At 57.9% G+C, this 18,394-nt stretch overlaps 2 protein-coding genes across 3 annotated transcripts in view; both read right to left on the bottom strand.

Annotated features, from left to right (window-relative positions):
• FAM53B (family with sequence similarity 53 member B) overlaps positions 1-18,394 on the bottom strand; it is a 79,308-nt gene that overhangs the window by 42,054 nt on the left and 18,860 nt on the right. The window contains exon 3 of the mRNA XM_070364035.1: positions 13,471-14,249. Within this exon, the coding sequence (XP_070220136.1) occupies positions 13,471-14,249 (779 nt within the window). The remainder of the gene's footprint in view (positions 1-13,470; positions 14,250-18,394) is intronic.
• Positions 14,025-18,394, bottom strand: part of EEF1AKMT2 (EEF1A lysine methyltransferase 2) — a 93,715-nt gene continuing 89,345 nt past the window's right edge. For both annotated transcript variants that reach the window (XR_011462819.1, XR_011462818.1), the window contains one exon: positions 14,025-14,249. The gene's annotated coding sequence lies outside the window, so the exon portion shown is untranslated. The remainder of the gene's footprint in view (positions 14,250-18,394) is intronic.

Here is an 18,394-nt window from a genome sequence, read left to right as displayed (position 1 = left end):
CGGTGGGTGGGGCCCTGTCTGGAGTTCCCAGGCTGCTGAAGGCCCCACTTTCCTATAGGTCCGCCCGGGCAGGGGGGTGCAAGCTAGAACCACAAACACAATTTCCTAGGAAGAATGTGGTCAGGAGGCCGCCAAGCTCCAGGGACAGGACTGCTCAGGAACCACACTCTGCCCCTAGGCCAGCCCACATCTGCCCTTGCACCCCACGGCCTGAGTGCTGGGGGGCCAGGTGGCCCACTTCCAAGTGCACACGAGAGGAGCCACCAGCCCCCTGGGGCCACCGGGCATTGGACGTGTGGCCAGTCCCACTAGGATGTGTAGTAACCATAACACACGTCCTGTACATGGAAACTTGGTATACTGAAAACGAGCACACGTCCCTACTAATGACTGACTTCTACTGATTGCATGTTGAAATGATACCATTTTGGATACACTGAGTTAAACAAAAGATGTTATTAATTTCACCTATTCATTTCTTCTTTTTAACTGTGGCTACTAGCAAGTTGAGACCTGGACCATAAAGAAGGCTGAGTGCCAAAGAATTGATGCCTTCAAACTGTGGTGCTGGAGGAGACTCTTGAGAGTCCCCTGGACTGCAAGGAGATCCAACCAGTCCATCCTAAAGGAAATCAGCCCTGAATATTCATTGGAAGGACTGATGCTGAAGCTGAAGCTCCAATACTTTGGCCACCTGATACGAAGAGCTAATTCACTGGAAAAGACCCTGATGTTGGGAAAGATTGAGGGCAGGAGGAGAAGGGGACAACAGAGGATGAGAAGGTTGGATGGCATCACTGACTCAATGGACATGAGCTTGAGCAAACTCTGGGACACGGTGAAGGACAGGGAAGCCTGGCATGCTGCAGTTCATGGGGTGGCAAAGAGTCAGACATGACTGAGCGACTGAACAACAATAACCAGAAATTCTAAAATTTGAAATAATTTAAAAACTTAAAACAACGGCTCATATTCTGTTTCCACTGCATGGAGCTGAGATTCAGTTACAACCTCTAAAATGGAAAAGATGTGTTGATCTCACAGGGCTGTCTTGAGGAGAACATTCGATGGGTGAGTTTCTCCTGCAAACCTGCTCCCACCTCACCTGCCCAGAGTCAGCAGGTAACCCACAAGCACCCGCCCTCCCCACCCTCCATTCCAGCCTCCCGGCCCCCCTCAGGCCTCCTGGCAGCCTGCTGCTTCCTTCTCTGGGCTGCCCATCAGGCTAATGGTAAAACTTCAAGGTCACAAGCAGTAACAAGTCAAAGAAATACCAGTGATGACAGAGGTGACCACATTGATCCGGGGCCAGCACCTCCGGAGGGTGTCTGTGCACCCAGCCGGCTCCAGGTGCCCCCAGAATTTCAAAGCCCACAGTGCACAGCAGAGGTCACAGAGGCCCAGAGAAGGACAGTGACGCACCTAGGGCCCCCCAGCTGGCGAGAGTTACCCGCCATGCCTCGCCAGGTCCAGAATCCACCTTTCCACCGCCCACTGGCCTAGGTGTAGGGGAGGATGTGGGCACAGTGTTTGCTCACGGGCTCCCTGCGTGCATCATACTGAAGTTCTGCTGTCTCTGCTGAGCGATACAATCAACCTCGCATTGTTTCAGACGCCATGTCCCTCCTCTCACCAAACAGTTAATGCTGCATAATCAGCCTACCTCAGCTGAAATGCTCACCCCCAACATGCTGCAGGTGCCACACCTGCCCGGGCTGGTTCTAAACCCAACAAAAGAGGGTCTTTTCTGTTGCTGGCTCCCCAGCCTGCATACTTGTTCTGTTTCTATCTGCCATCGATTCTTGGAAACTTCCCTTGTTCAAGACTGTTCCAGATTAATGTGTGATGGAACTTCTCCAGGTGGATTAGGCCCGTTTAAAGCTTGTCCCAACTACCGAGGGGTTGTGGGAGGGTGTGCGGGCCCAAAGGTGGACCCAACGTCTGCGAGACTGGACACGGCCCTGGGTCCCAGCGGGGACCCGTCCTTCCAGAGGGGACACGCGATGGGAGAAGACCCAGGAGGCCCATGAGGGCCCCTGCCCTGGTCTCGGGACCTTCCCGGGGTGCCCACGTGAGAAAGGGGCAGACAAGGAATCAGGGTGATGGGGCGAGGAGAGCCCCTTATGTGAGTGTGAGCACAGCCCCTGCCTGGTTGGGCCATCAGCACAGCAAACCCTCAAGGTCACCTTGCACCTTGTTCGCCAAGTCATTTCAGGAAGGGGTTTGCCGGGAACCTCCCTTCCGGGACACAGAAGGCCCGTTTCTCAGGCCCCTTCTCCCCACGTCCAGGCCTGCCCACTGTTTCAGAGGGTGAGTGAGACTCCAGGAGGGACGGGAGAGGGGTGGCCAGGGGCCTGTGTCCAGGACAGCCTGGCTGAGGGTCAGAGGGCAGGCCGGCCAGGCCCGGGGCTGGGGCAAGTGCAGGGCTGGCTGCCACGCCCGCCCTTCCCAGGAGATGAGTCACTCTGGGGATGGGGGGGTAGCGATGGCCAAGGGCTTAGAGATCCCCCAGCAAATCTCAGGAACAGGTAACGAAGGCTCTGCTTCGGGTGCTAAGAGGATGCTTTCAGACTGGGGATGTGTCCACCTGCAGGACCTCCCCTGGGCACGGCTGAACCAGACCGAGGGCCTGTCTCCCGTGTGCTCCAGCCCCGCACTGAAGAAGGATATGGATCCCGATACTGTGGAAGGATCACAACAGCTGCGCTGCAGTCCTCGGGCAGAGTGGAAACAGCCTCCAAGGGAGGCCCTGGTGCTGAAACCTCGGTGCCCTGGTTTTCCAGCCAGAAAACTCACAACTCGAGAAAGACAAAGCTGGGACATTCCTGGTGGTCCAGTGGTTAAGACTCTGCGTTTCCAATCAGGGGACGAGGGTTCGATCCCTGGTTGGGGAACTAAGATTCCACACTCACCATGGTCACTTTTGTATCAGCTGTTGAGAAAGGGGGTGGATAATATGCAAGTGATTTAACACCAACTCGACAGACGTGACTTGGAGCAAACTCCCAAAGAGTTTGCCCCTTTTGGCTGCATGGTACGGGCAAAAGTAAAAAAAGAAAGAAATGCAAAGCCTGTCTGCCCAAGGGCTGGGAGGATAAGTCTGTTGAGACGGGATGACATCAGAACATCGAGGTTCCTCCATCCTTGTGTGAGCCTAGTGGATTAGACAAGCAACAGCCATGCTTCCTGAGAAAGTCCTGGGGCCCTGGGCCATACGTCACCACCCCCACCCCCACCCCACCTGCAGGAAACCCAAAGCCTAGCCTGGGTCCTGGCCTCACCCAGGCCCCTGGCTGGCAAGGGCTGGCAGGACCCACCCTTGGCAGGGGCCCTTTGGGGAGGTCTTGCCCACGGGTCATGGGGGCCGAAGAGTGACCAGGGCACCCATCAGTGGTCTCCCAACTCGGAAGGTGAGCAGGCAGCCCACACTCAATTTTCTTCCCTGAAGAGGAAGGAGAGGAACCCTCCTGGGTGGATAAAGGACCACACCCCAGGAGCGGGTGGGTGGTGGTGGTGGTGGGTCAGAACAATGAACTCCCTCCTATTCCTGCTACGGACGCAGGCCAGTCTGATGAGGACAGCAGAACTGGCTCCCCAGGGCCTCAGCCAGGCTGGTGGGTGAAGATGTGGGAGCTGAAGGCATCCCCCCATCCGGTCACCTCCTTGGGGTTGGGGGGCCTCCCCATCCCTCCAACCGGAGGCGGCCCCTTCCACCTCCTCTCTCCCACCTGGCGTTCCAAACCACACCAGCCTGCTCAAGCTGCTTGGCAGCACGCATTGCCATCGGAAATTATCTTGCCTATCGTGTGCTGGCTTATTGTTTTCGCTCAGTCGTGTCCGACTCTTTGCGACCCCACGGACCGCGGCACGCCAGGCTCCTCTGTCCTCCACCGTCTCTGGGAGTTTGCTCAAACTCATGTCCAGGGAGTCCGTGCTAAGTTGCTTGTGTCTTATCCACCCCCTTTCTTGACAGTAGCTGATACAAGTGATACGGTGTGCGTCTCGCAGAAAACGCGCCTGGACTTCATCCTGAGCGCCAGGCGCCCAGCAGTTCCCCAGGGAAGCGTCTCTGAGTGCAGACAAGGGTGGTGCAGAGTGAAGAAGAGGACAGGGCAGGCCCCTAGCTCCCGTGGCCGAGGACACCAATGGTACCGATGGCACAGGGCTTGCCTGGGTCTGCACAGTCTGCCCACGGCCAGGCCCTAGGATGACGAGCCCCTCTGCCCCACACCAAGGGTCAGCTCCAGGCCCTCTCCCATTCTGCACTCTGCCCCGGGGGAGGGGCTTTGCCATCTGCGCCCCCCGCCAGAGGCTCTACCCACGGGCGGGCTGGGGGAGCCCTCGAGGCTGGAGGAGGCGCATCACTTCGCCTGCTTCCTGCGGCCGCCTCTGCTCCTCACCCCTCGGGAGCGTCTGGTCCATGCACAGCACTTGCTTCCAGTTTGCAGCTTTTCCAACATTCACGGAACCCACTTCACGGCCCTCCCGTCCTCAGCCCCACTGGGCCTGCGGACCCCACTGCCAAGCCCCACCCTCCCAAGGGCAGCCCCTCCCACTGTGGCCCTCTCCCCTCCTCGGTCTTCAGGAACCTGCCTAACCATCATCCACACCAAACTCTCCAACTCATGGGGTGGTTTCCGCCCCCTGCAGAGGGTCCCAGCTAATCCAGGCAGCCTGGCACATTCCCCAGGCACAGGGCTCTGGAAAGGAAACAGCTGCAGCGCTCCCCGCCCCCAACCCCCGCCACAGTCACCACCCAGTCAACGGAGATTAAACGCAGGACAGGCCCCTGCACTGTTTCAGGGAAGGGGGCTGGGCCTGGTGGCCTTCAGTGACATATGACGATGTGAGCTCACTGCTACTGCTCACAGATGAAGCTCGTGGTGATTCGTTATATTTTGGAACTAACCATTCCTTTTGTTTTCCAAGGCAGGGGGAAAAAAAAAGCCACCCTTCTCCCTCCCCAGCAGGAATTATCCAAGAGTTCTACTATGCCTAACTTTCAAAGGAGGCATTGTTAATCTTCTCGCCATAAATAGGCAATTAACACCCACTCCCGAGTCCAGGCAAAACCCAGTTCCTGCGAGCTCGGGGACACAGCGCAGGACTGGCCCTCTTGCATGGCATTCGCTTTCTGAAGTTCTCGACGGGGGCCTGAGGCTGCAAGAAGAGGGCAGGAACTCAGGACCGCTGATTCCACAAAAATTTTAGAGGGAGTCTAGGTCGATGCCATGTTTGAGGACAATCGAGGACTGTTACCGAAGGGCCTAACTTCATCCGACCTGAGTCCGCACGTAAGCCAGCAGCCTGTACAGGATGAAGCCACGGGCAGGCGGCAGGCACGTCAGCTCGTAATTAATCATGTCCGTCTCAGGGACATGGCTCCCTGCTTCCTGGTCTCTGGCCCTCCTGGGGGCTGACTCACTGGCTCACCGAGGGCGTGGAGCGCCTTCCCGGGGGGCGTGACCCCGACATCCTCGATGAGGAGCCAGGAATAGGACGGGAACGCTGGAATGCTTCCGGGTTTCTGTCAAGCAGCCCCTTCCCCTGCATCCTTCCAGGCTGCGTGGGGCTCCCTGGGCTGTTAGTAGGTTCTCATTTTCCAGAGATGCCGCCCCAGCCAATGTAAACAGACCCAATGTGGCACCTCTGAGATGCGACCCAGCAGGACGAGCCTGCAGGGGTGCAGGCATGACCTCCTGTGGCCCCGAGTCGCCCAGCTGAGTCCAGGAGAGAAGACCCAGATTCAAGTGGACAAGACCAGGGACCCTTCAGCAAAGGAGATGGAGGCTGGAGGCAGGGGTGAGGGGAAAGGTAGGAACCAAGCTCCCGGGGACGGCAGAGGGAGCCTGATGCATAAAAGGTCCGGGGCAGGATGGCTCCAAGGTCACGTGTGGAAACAAAGCAAATCACAGGGATCAGCTACCCGTCACTGCTACTGAGGGAAGATCACGGAGAGATACAGGCAAAGCGAGGGCTCTATGCGGGATAACACGAGGGCCTTACCGCCAGCCAACTCTGAATGCAGCAGCTTAAGGAACGTTATTGTTGGGGATTAAGGTGATGGATACTCGGCCCCCTGAGTGAGGTCTGTGACCACGGTGACTTGGACGCTAATGCAAGATCGATCCCCTGGCTGGGCCTGCTGGCCGTACCTCTGGGATGTTTGCACCCCTTACAAGGAAGCGTGTCTCCACGCTGGTCCACACTGGCATGCCTGTCAACAGCCGGCCCACCCCTAAGTCCACGCTGCTCCCTGCCACCAGGAGCTTGGGGACGGGGGGCTGTTACTCCCCTGCTTAAAACTCTCTAAGGCTCCCCTCACAGCACTCAGAGTAAAAGACAAGCATCTTCAGATCACCTACCAAGAAGGCCCCCCTAGGCTCCGGTCCCCTGCCCACCTGGTCCTGCTCCGCGCACTCTGGGCTCCTCCCCGCCCCTTCCTGACTCCAACCTTTGCACACGCACTTCTGCTTGTAGCCCCCGTGAGCACACCGGCAGGGCCGCCTCACGGCTTATGGCCCTGCTCACACGATTCCAAGGCACTGAGAGAACATGCTAGAAGCCGGGCCCCTTTAAACACCCCCCGAGACAGCCCAGCACATGCAGTAACCTGGACAGGGCGCTGACACCATGCCGCGCCGGGCTCCTGGTCGTTCACTTGCTGCCCGACACAGGGCTTGGGCCACTGAGCAGGGACCGCCGTGCGTAGGAAGTTCCCTGGGAAATGCCCGGCACCATGTGTGAGACATTTTCCGGATGTTTCTCACCAAGCGGGATGGGGAGATGTCCTTGGATGTGCTTTCCACCTGCCCACAGGCTCTAGCCTCCTGAGGGCGGGGCGGCCACCTCCGCACCTGGCACCGGAGCGGGGACCCGGCGAGGCGAGGGCACCCAGAGCTCATCTGGCTCATCTGGGCCCCTGGCTTATGCAGCGGGCTGCCCCCCAACTCCTGCGAACCCCCTAGAGCTTTGTCGCCTCAAACACCCTTCGGCTCAGCGAGGCTCTTGATTAAAGCATGGAAAATCACCAAGTGGCATTAGAAGCTGCCTCCCTGGCATGTCCCCAGTTGAACTCCTTCTATTTTTCTTTTCCCCGGGAGATCAAAGCTATTGTGTCAACACTCGGCCCTGATCCGAGTGACCTTAAGCAGATTGCTTATGCAACCTGGTGGCTGTGCCTGGGGACACAGGAGGGATCCAGGGGGTTTCCTCAAATTCTGAGAATCCCTTTTGGGTTTTTTTGGAGAGAAAAGGACTGCGGTGTTTCAGAGAGGAAAGAGGACTAGAGAGAGCCGAAACTGGTTGCCCTGGCCTCTCCCTGTTTCAGGCCGCGGGGTCACAGCACCCCTGTGCCAGGGGTGGCGAGCCTCGCTCTCGTCTGGAGGCAGGCTGCGGGGAGCGGCTCCGCTGTTACAGCATCGTCCTGGCTGGACCCACACCACCAGAGTCCCATCCAAACCCATGGGAAACGGAACGGTCATTCCCATGCTTTCCAGACACCAAAACGGAGGCTTACAGAGGTGACCCGCCCAAGGGCACCAAGAGCTCAAACAAGGGACAGAATGGGGAGCCAAGCCCCCCCTGACCCCAGAACTCCTAGCTTCATCTCCATGGCCTCTGCGTCCATGAGCGTGAGCCACCGGGGAAGGGCGCCTGGGGGCAGATTGCGCCACAGGAAGAGCCCCGAACCTGGCCTTCCCAGCCTCCTCCAGAGAGCCACGTGGCTTTCGGCAACTCACCAACTCTCTCCTGACTCTCAGCAAGGAGTGGACAAGGGCAGAGGTGGAGAATCAGCTAGCAGTGGCTGCAAAGACCGCTGCGGGGGAAGATTCTAGAGGGCCTGTAAGTTCAACCGGAGGGACAGCCTGCCTGGCCGGCGATGCCCGTCCTGGGCACAGCAGGAGCTGCCACCCTGGGCATCCGTCATTCTGACAGCCTGGGTCTCAAGGGACCTCTTCCTCTGTTCAGGCCCAGCCCATTCCCTCATCAGAAGCAACCATTGCTATGCATCCACAGTGGGTTTTGGCTTGGCTTTTTAAAAAAAATTTTGGCCATGCCACGCGGCTGGCAGGATCTTAGCTCCCTGACCAGGGATTGAACCTGGGCCATGGCAGAGAAAGCACCAAGTCCTAACCACCGACTGCCAGGGAGTTCCCAAGCCTTTCCTCTTATTTAGCGTTTATTTCATCTCAGTTGGAATCCCAGGGCTTCCCATGACTGTTCCTCTAAGATCTTCGCACCTGTCTGCATCCCGCATTGTAGAGGGCGACCCACCTCTGAATTCCTCTGCCTGCCGTCTGCAGGGTTCCCCAGGCTGTCAGGAAGGGTGCTGAGGGTGCAACGTGGCAGGAAGCTGGAGCCGGGGAGGTGGCCGCCCCTGGCAGAGGGGGACAGAGGGCCATAAAGGCCTGGGCAACCCGGCCTGGGCCCAGGGACCCTGCCAAGAGAAAGCCCAGCTGGCCTGCAGCTGCCGGGCGGCCCGAGCAAGAAGGGAGTGCGGCAGGTGGGGTGAGGGCCACCCCGTGGGAAAGGAGGTCCCACCACACACAGAAGAGGGGCAGGGGGCCAGCCAGGAGCTGCCTTGCCCAGGGACCTTGCCAGCAGAGTGGCACGAGCTATAGACGAGCCTCTGAGATGACCCTTCGGGCAACTTCCCGCATCAAGCCCTCCCCCGTCAGAGCCCACGCGGCCCTGGCCAACCCGCCCTCCTGGACCCGTCTGCGGGCCCCGGCTCTCAGCATAGCTTCCAACTCAGGCTTCTTTCTTACCCCAAACTGCCCCCTGGCCAGCTTTCACAGGCCCCTCCAACATCTGCTAACACAACAGTTGCTGCCTGTTCAGAGGCCTGTGCTGGGAGGTGCGGGCCCACAGCATGTGGGCAGCTGCGATCAATCAAACCTCTGTTCCAACCCCCGGACCCCTCCTCGCAAGCGTCTCCCTTCTGTCGGAGGCACTGTGAGAAATACAACTTGTTGCTCTTTCAAGATGACCAGCTTGGACTTAAAAAACACGGCAGGGCCTGTGACACCCACCCAGGGCACAGCGTTCGGTGGGTCATCTTTAACTGTTGCTTTTAAATGCCAACCCCGCTCCCGGATTCTTGCCTGGAGAATCCCATGGACAGGGGAGCCTGGCACGCCATGGTCCGTGGGGTCGCAGAAAGTCAGACACGACTGAAGCGACTTACGCACGCTCGCATACCTGATCCAGGTCTGAGTGGCCGTGCGGAGCCCAGGGCTTGCTGGGGGGTCAACCAATGCTGGGCGGTCAGACCAAGTTTCAAAAAATGCAGGCACTAATAATCCTGTCAGTGAAAGTCCCGCTAATACACAACTCACATGTTCAGGCTGGGCCCTGCCTTCCTTGGCACACGCTGCCATTTTGCAAAAGGGAAGCTGAGGCTTCATATGAAACACCAGGCTGCAAGGGCCCGAGGAAAGCGGCTCGGGGAGGTCGAGGAAAGGGTCAGACCTGGCACGGCTGCCTCCGAGCCTCTCGCTCTGTGGACGGAGCGGCTGCAGTTGCAGTTCCAGGGAGAGAGGGCCTTTCCGGGCCAGGTCCTTGCGTCATCCGCCCCCCAGGGCCTCCTCCCCGCAGTCACCCTCCCCTACTTGGGACCAGCTCCCCCGCCCGAGAGCGGGGCATGCAGGTTTTAAGCAGCAGAGACACGTGGATATGTATGGCTGAGTCACCCTGCAGTGCGCAGGAGACGAGCACAACGCTGTTAATTGGTAACACTCCAATGCAAAATCAAAAGTTAAAAAAATTATATTCAGAATTTTAAAAAAAAAGAAGCAGTAAAGACAATTTGAAAGCAGTTGCTAACCACCCCCGCCCCACCCCCACCCCACCGCTGTGGGAGCCGAGCCACCGTTGCCGCCAGCTGGACCGCTGTGCCCGCACCCCGGCTGGGTGGGCAGGGGCGCCTGGCAGGCTCCCGCAGTCCCCTCCATCCTGGTTCCCCGGGTGACAGACGTGAGACAAGGGTGCTCGCGCCAACCAGCCTCCTCGGGCAGGTGGAGATTCAGATTCTGCCCCATCTCACGACCCCTGGCCCCCCGGGCAGAGCCCACTACAAGAGGAATGCAGCCGCAGGCCAGGCCTCCTTCCCGTTTCCAGAAGCCAAGGATAAGGCAAGAAGAGGAATTGACAAGGAGTGAGTGGCCAGGACTGAAAACAGAAGGAAAGAGATGGACGAATGAAGAGGGGAGTCTGCAGAAAATCACCCTCAGGGCCTGCTTCTGCCCCTGGAGATGCCCAGAGCGAGCCCTGGGCCCCCCACCATGACGACGGTCAGCATCCGTCAGCTCCCCGGCGGTGGGGGCGGGGGGCAGAGCACGGGGGATGTACATGTAAACGGAGTCACACACGCGTGTCAACAGATAATCAGACACACACAGACCTTTATACGCAGACCTCCATACATAAGCTACACACATACATATACACACACAGACACATGGACACATCTACTCAACACACTTAAACATGTGCACACACGTGATTTCCTGTTCCTCCCAGCAGTCCTACGTTGATGGCGGGGGTCGGCACAGTATTTATCTGCTATACAGAGATGTGAAGCACTTTTTCCAGCGCCACCAGCCTTCTGCCCCACCTCTGAGGCTGTCTGATTTATCAGCGTCCCCCGTCCAGCCAAGTGAGGACCTAAAGGGGAATACCGTGCTCCAGAAGGGCCTGTTTCCAGGGGTACCCCGGCCCGAGATCACACCTACCCTCATGCCCCAGGCTTCCAGCTGAGAGCTTGCCCCTCGGAGTGGGGCCCACCCACGGCTCCCTGGCTCCCTGTGGGCATGAGGCAGCCCCGGACCTCAGAGCGTTTGGTCTCTCCGCCCGCCTGCCTCTCTCGGGGTCTCTCCCTGGTCCTTTTTCCACCGGCAGTCTGGAGAGGCTCCGGGGTGCCCCTGGGGGCTTACACACAGACCCTGGGGAAGGTCCCAGCCCCGGTCAGCGCCGCTGGGTTGGGGGAGGCCACGGCTTCTCAGAGCTGCCTGTCATCCCAGAGGTCCAACCTCTGGGGCCACCAGCCTTCTGCCCCATTCGCTTTGCACCTGCAGACCGAGTCTCTCAAGCACCTGGGCCCAGAGCCCACGCACATAGGGGCTCCTGGAGGACGGAGCTCACCTGGAACCCCTCCCACCAGGTAGACAAACGTACAAACCAAGCTCCAAAACCCACGAGAGGGTCTGAGGTCCAGCGGATGGACTGCCAGCAGGACATGCGGAGTAGCACTGACCCTTGGCACAGGACGCCCTCCCCGGTGGCTACTGATGCGGGAAGCCCATGCGGAGGACAGAGTCTGGGGGCAGGAAGTCCCGCGCCAGCGACACCGGCTCACAGGGTACCAGGCACAGGGGTCCTACATGCTCCAGACTGCATCCAAGGCTCTTCAGATGCACAGAGGTGGCCCTGGGCCTGGCGTTTTGAGGTTCCCAGAGGAGCAAGGCCCACTTTCCAGGGCCATGAATCATCCGGTGGGGGAGTCGAAGCAGGCGCCACCCGATGGGAAGAGGGCTGGCCGGGTCCAGAGGCTTGGTGGCGGGGGCGGCTCAGGCCCATCCATCTCCAGGCCTCTGGCTGCAGCCCTTAGGCCCACATGCCTCCCAGGGGCCCCTTCTCTGCTTTCCCTGGACTCTGCCCTCCCCAGGCCTTGGCTGGGGAAAGACAGGCGGACAGAGGGCAGCCTCCTCAGGATCTTGGAGGCCTGCCTGGAGCCGATGAAGCAATCTATACATCTGGGCACGGCCCCACCAAACAATGTATTTTTAAACGGTTTCTCCCCAAGTGAGGGCGGGAAATGTCTCCGACGATGCCCGTGGTGTTATTCCAACTTGTGGCCAGTAAAATATAATAACACATGTACATTGTTTTTATTACCTATCTAGCTTATTAGCTAATAAAATAAGCTCAGCATTAAAAATTTAACTGAAGCCGTTTTATCACACCCAGAACTCGTGGCTCTGGATTTTCTTCAGAAGATTTTCTTTGCCCAAATCTGTCACCTTTCCAGCATTTTTACCTATTTACATTTCTCCAGGAAGGAAAATTCCACTTGCCTGTCCAACCTGAATGAATGTGTTAGATCGCTGACCAGCTCAGACTCACCTGGAGCAGCGATGGGGAGGAAGGGAAAGCAGCGATGGGAAGGCTGGGGGCGGGGGTCCTGTGGGGTCCTCCCCTCGGGTCCTCCCCAGGCGACCCCGATGGGCAAAGAGAAAGGCAGGCACCAGCCGTTGGTCCAGAGCCAGGGCCTGGGCTCTTGGACAAAGGTGGCCAGAAAGAGTGGACCTGGGGGCCAGGCGGGGGCTCTGGACCTGAGACACCTGCCTCTCTTCTTTTTTGGGGTGGGGACCTGTAGGTTGGGATGGAGGACTAAGGGAGAAAGGAAGAAATGCCATCAACAGAAGCTGTATTTTTCATTCTCAGCTGAAAGGAGGCCTGGAGAAAAGGCAGTGCTGGCCACTGAAGGAAGGCCATGAGGCCCGCCTGGAAAGGAGTGAACACGTCAAGCCTGCCTGTCTGGACGTGGCCACATGCTCCCGAGCAAGGCCAACCTCTCACCACCAAGCTGGTCTCCATTCCCTCAAGCCCAGCCGCGACTGAAGCTCAGACAATAAGACTAGAAAAGACGGCCCTGTGCACCCAAGGGCCCCCCGGACCCAGAACCCACCGTACGCATCCGTCCTCGAGGGGCCAGCCCTGCTCCTGGGGATCTGACCCTCGGGACTCCCCAATGCAGGCAGCTCTCAGGCTTGGAGGCTGTTCTGATGATGGTGCATTAACTCCAAGTTCAGCTCACTCAAACCAACACCCGAGACCAAGCACGAGCGAGGGCGGCCAGGGCCCCAAGACAGAGGATGACGCGCGAGTGACAGGGCGCGTGGCCAGAGGCCACACCTCCAGGGGCAGCGAGGGTGAGTGCCGTTTCTTGCTGGACGCACGCTTTCGGCAGCTCACTCACAAGAGTGCGTGCCTCCCCCGCCCCCCAGCCCCTGTCGTCTCATCCTCTGAAACCGTCACTCACCGCCCTGACCTCGGGATCAGCATGATCTGAGTGACGCTGAACCCCACCTGTGCGAGCGGTTCCTACAGCAGCTGTGGGGACAGGGGCTCCTGGGGGAGGCCCCTGAGAAGGGCCAGGAGGGGACCCCCAGCATCTGTGAGGCTACGCCTGCCTCTTCCTGGCTCTCTGTTCCTGCACAGCCAGCACTGCTAGTGCCGGGAGAGAGCGTTTCTGTTTTGAAATGGCAATGGCTTTAAGGGTGGGGGGTGGGGGGCTTGATTTCATTTTTCACCGTATCAGATTTTAAGAACGAGGTAATGAACCAGCTTCCCGGGCCTCTTCGATGCGGGCACCCTGCCCTTGCCCGGGCTGGACCGGGATCCAGGGAGGCTCCGAGACACCCCTGGTGGCTTCTGCAGCGCCTCCTCAGGGAAGGGCACTCTTACCTGTGCCATCTTGGCAAGATCCAGGGAGGGCCTCTGCTCCTGTGCCTCCTCGGGGCGCCGCCGCTTGATGCCCACCTTCTTGTCGTTAAGGACGCAGGGCTGGGAGCGGCTGCGGGCCAGCCCGCCCGAGCGCCTGGCCGGCTCTGGCGTCGAGGCGGGGGTGCTGCTGGCGGACGGCGGGCAGTACTCCGCAAAGGAGAACTGCTCATGCGAGCAGGACAGGGAGCGCTGCATGTCCAGCCGGCCGCCGCCCACGGGGCTTGCCGCGGGGCCCCAGAGGTCGCCTGCCTGTCCGCAGGTGGCCGGGCCCAGCACCCCCGGGCCGGGCGGGCCGCTGGGCCGCGGGTGGAGTCCCGCCGGGTCATAGGGCGAGGAGAGCGTGCTGGCGCGGGACGGGAGGCTGAAGCTGGAGCTCCGCTGCATGGTGCCGAAGCCGTTGGAGTAACGCTGCACGCTGCCCCCGCTGTAGCAGCGCCTCTTCTCCACCGGCGTCCAGACTTTGGACCCCAAGGGCCTCCACGACGTCCGGCAGCTGGCCATCTCGTCCGAGAAGGACAGCGACCGGCACTGGCGCTTGCTGGGGGGCGCGGACGGGTGTCCGTTGTGGTCACTGAGGCTGAGGTCTTTGATCAGGTTGGTGACCGCGCAGGTGGTGGCCGCCTCCCGGTGCCACAGGGTGCTGTCCTGGCACTTGTCCGGCAGGCACTCCCAGATGCTGGCGCTCGGCTGGTCGATCTGAAGGGGGCACTTCCTGTCCAGGTCTCGCCATCTGTCATTTTCTGGTTTGGAAATGACAAAAAAGAGAGAAACGGGGCTTTGAGAAGGGCCTTCACGCCGGTCCTCTCTCGCCTCACCGAGAACCCGTTTTAAACAGGAGGTTAGAGACAGAAAGGCCCTTAAAAAAGCCATCCAGTCTGGCCTCGCTTTACAGATGAGAAACTGAGGCTCAGGGGGACGGACGTGAGTCCCAAGGTGCTGAGTCAGACGCAGGGCAGCCCCACGACTCCTGACACGGTTTTCTTTCCAACATACTGCACGGCCTCCCGCGCTAAGTCACTTCAGTCATGTCCGACTCTTTGCCACCCCATGGACCTCTAGCCCACCAGGCTCCTCTGTCCCTGGGATTCTCCAGGCAAGAATATGGAGGAGCATTGCCATGCCCTCTTCCAGGAGGTCTTCCCGATCCAGGGATGGAACCCATGTCTCCTGCAGCTCCTGCACTGCAGGCGGATTCTATACCACTGAGCCACTGGGGAAGCCCTAGCCTCCCAGGACAGTTTGAAGCACTACTGTTCACCCCAGAGGCCTCTCATCCTCTAGAAGCGAAACCAACTTGCCCGGCCTCCACCCTGGCCGGCAGCAGAGCACGGATAACGTGTCTGCTACGTCCTGTCTCAGGGCTCTCTGCTCTGGGGCTGGACTCGACGGCCTGGGGGAAGACCACGACCAAAGGTGAGTGTGTCGGGAGCCCCAGAGTGGCTGGTGGCTGGAGGTGCTGCCAGGTTAGTTGACCCAAGTTCCCTCTTTAAAACGAAGGCAGACAATAGAAAATGGATATTTTATTGATTTACATCCCCTCGACCAAAAGGCTCCACAGCCAACCACAACAACAGCTGCCAATCACTGAGGACTTTGCTTTTGCTCACTTGCTAAAATCTAGGACAAGGTTGCTAAAGTCCGTAGAATCAAGTTTTGGGCTACAAAGAGACCTAAGTGTAAATTTAAACCTGCGTATTGGGGTCTCTCCTTGAACGCACAAACAAGCCAACCCTGCTAGGAACTGTGTGTTGTTTTTCTGCTGTGGAATCAGGCCCTGTGCTGAGAATCTGAGGAGCTCAAAGACAAATCTGACACAGTTAATAAAACAAAAACAGAGTTAAGAAATACGCTGTGCTGCTGGGAATCGATGTGTTAACATGTTTCTGGTTTTCTCTAATCTCCACATCTTCATAAACTCCGCAAATGTGAATACAGAGAAAAGTATGGTTTGAGTCAGTCAGTTGGTAGAAGTAAAACCTGAAATGACAGTCAGCAGGTATTTCACGCTGATTCTCAGCACGGCAGACAACTACTGTGCAAGCCCCATGGGTGGTGGGTGTAACCAGTGTGCCCTGCCTGGCTACCATCGCTGCCCAGATGGGGAGACCCAGGCTTGCGGAGGTGCGGTAAGTGGCTCTGAAGCCACAGCTAACAGCTGAAGAGATGCAAACTCAGGCCGGCCCGACCCAAAGCCCTCTGCTCTCTTTACTACACCGGGCACTGAGGCAGCCGCAGGGGAATCCCGCCTCGGCCCTGCCCTCAAGGAGTCTACCAGTCATGCAAGGTCAGCCATCGCTCAGAAACCTGTGACATCACCTACGGGAGTGCAGCAAGAACTGGAGGACCGTCTCCTCTACCAGGGGCCACTCCTCAAAGGGCCCGAGAGACACACCCGAGGCAGGCACTGAGCCCATGGTGAATGTCACGACCAGCAGCTACTTGTGGGGGAGCGTCACGAGCCAGAGGAAAAGCCAAAGGGGTTCAACGTGTGCTCTTTCCTTGAGGGCCCCTGATGCAGCCACGGGACTTGGAGCCTGAGGGGCTGGGACCCGGGGCAGGCGACATGCATAAGTTGTCCAGAGGCTGTTCCCATGTGTCGGGGGGGCCATGGTCCTTAGAAGCTGGAGATGCAGGAGAGAGACCTGCCTCGTCAGGCCAGCCGGGAACGAAGTAGGACTGATGCTAACTGTCCAATTCATCTCACCTCTGAAATGTGCCTGGGCCCTGGCGCACGGCCAGCCTTGATACGTGTCTCTTTAAGCCAATCTGACAGAGCATTACCAAAATTTACCTTTTTGCAAACAGCATTTACTTTGTTCCAAACAGGCTTCCCAGGTGGTGCTAGTGGTAAAGAACCCACATGCCCATGCAGGAGACATAAAGAGAAGTAGGTTCGATCCCTGGGTCAGAAAGATCCCCTGGAAAAGGAAATAGTAACTCACTCCAGTATTCTTGCCTGGAGAATTCCCTGGACAAAGGAGCCTGGAGGGCTGTAGTCCACAGGGTCACAAAGAGTTGGACACAACTGAATTGACTTAGTATGCATGCATTGTTCAAAACAGGTCTTCATTATACACTATTCCTCAAGTAGTCACCATTCTTTTAAAAGAGGTTCAAGTTGACATTTATCAGCAGTTGAAAGTTCAGTAAACTAACAGTAAAAAAAAAAAAAAACTAACATTGACTGAGTCACGACCATCTCTGATTGAGAAGAAGAAAACTTATCCTCCAAAAAAAGTGTAGATTTATGTATGATGATGTTCTTCAAAATGACATGCTGCTGCTGCTAAGTCACTTCAGTCGTGTCCGACTCTGTTCAACCGCATAGATGGCAGCCCACCAGGCTCCCCCGTCCCTGGGATTCTCCAGGCAAGAACACTGGAGTGGGTTGCCATTTCCTTTTCCAATGCATGAAAGTGAAGAGTGAAAGTGAAGTCGCTCAGTCGTGCCCGGCTCCTAGCGACCCCATGGACTGCAGCCCACCAGGCTCCTCCGTCCATGGGGTTTTCCAGGCAAGAGCACTGGAGTGGGCGCCAGTGCCTTCTCCAATGCATGAAAGTGAAGAGTGAAAGGGAAGTCACTCAGTCCTGTCCGACCCTTAGCGACCCCTTGGACTGCAGCCCACCAGGCTCCTCCGTCCATGGGGTTCTCCAGGCAGGAGCACTGGAGTGGGCGCCAGCGCCTTCTCCGCAAGATGACACGAGTGATGGCAGAATGATAAACACAACTAAAAAGGGCCTACGGGGAAGAGGGGTGTTAAATCCAGCATCAAGGAATAACATGGAACGTGAAAAAAGCCGTTTCAAAGAATATTAACGATGTGGGGAAATGTTAATAATGTAATACTAGACATAAAGAAAGAGGACATAAAACCATAGAGATAGCGTGACTCCTCTTTAGTAAAACACATACGTTACATGGGAAGATAAAAAGGAAAACAAGCCAACATGTTCACAGTCAAATGGCAGAGAGCTAGTTGATTTTTCTCCTTTTTGTTTCTTGGAGTTTCTACATTTCGGTAAGTACAAATATGTGGAGGGCCAGGGCCTAGGACCCCCATCCTCCTCTGGGTTCGCTCCTTCAGTCTTTCAGGAAGTCCTCGCCGAACAACGCTTGCCACAGACTTCTCTGAGGTGCCTGGTGGGCCAGTGGCCGGCTAAGCAAGGAACCAAGGAGCCGACCAAGGGCGGTGAAGGCTCCAAGATGGCGCCACCATGGCCCTGACTTGAGGAGCCGGGAGCCCGCGAGAGACGGTCTCTCTCGCAGGCCCTGGGAGACCCAGGAAGTCAAGGAGAGGGATTCTGTCCTCAGAAGATACCACTTTCTGCTCCCTTTTTACCTCACTGTCCTGGAACTTTCCCATCTCTGGGAAACCATGAGAAAAGGGGATGGCAGAGGAGCCAGTTAGGCACTGACATTCTGTCTTTCTGGCTCAGCAGGGCCCTTTGCTCTGCAGTGACCACCTGTGATCTCGCTGCTTCCTGACTGGACCCCTCGGGGCTCCCTAGTCCAGTCCCATCTCCTCTCTCTCTCTCTCCAGAGAACTTTCTGAGGCTCCCACGGGTTCACGGTCCGTCCCCTGCAGCAGCTTCCTGCGGCAAACACTCCAGCCTGGCGTCCAGGCTCCGTCTGCGCGTGGTCTCCCCAGGAGGCCCACACTGCAGGTGCCAAACCTCCCTTCACGGCACAAGTCAGACAGGAATCAGGGAGACCAAAGCATTCCTTGAAAACCCCTGAAACAGCCCTCGAGGCCCACTCCTTCTGGTTTCACGTCCACAGCCCTGAAGAGCCCATAAAACTACAGCTCATTAGAGCGATGGCAGGAATGAGCGTGACTAGCGTCTACGTACAGAGGGGTGTGCACACGATTTTTGTGGTTGTTGCT

The sequence above is a fragment of the Bos mutus genome, chromosome 26 (assembly GCF_027580195.1).
Source record: "Bos mutus isolate GX-2022 chromosome 26, NWIPB_WYAK_1.1, whole genome shotgun sequence".
Lineage (NCBI taxonomy): Eukaryota > Metazoa > Chordata > Mammalia > Artiodactyla > Bovidae > Bos > Bos mutus.
The sequence above is the reverse complement of the archived record's forward strand: the minus strand, read 5'-3'. Positions and strand labels throughout refer to the sequence as shown.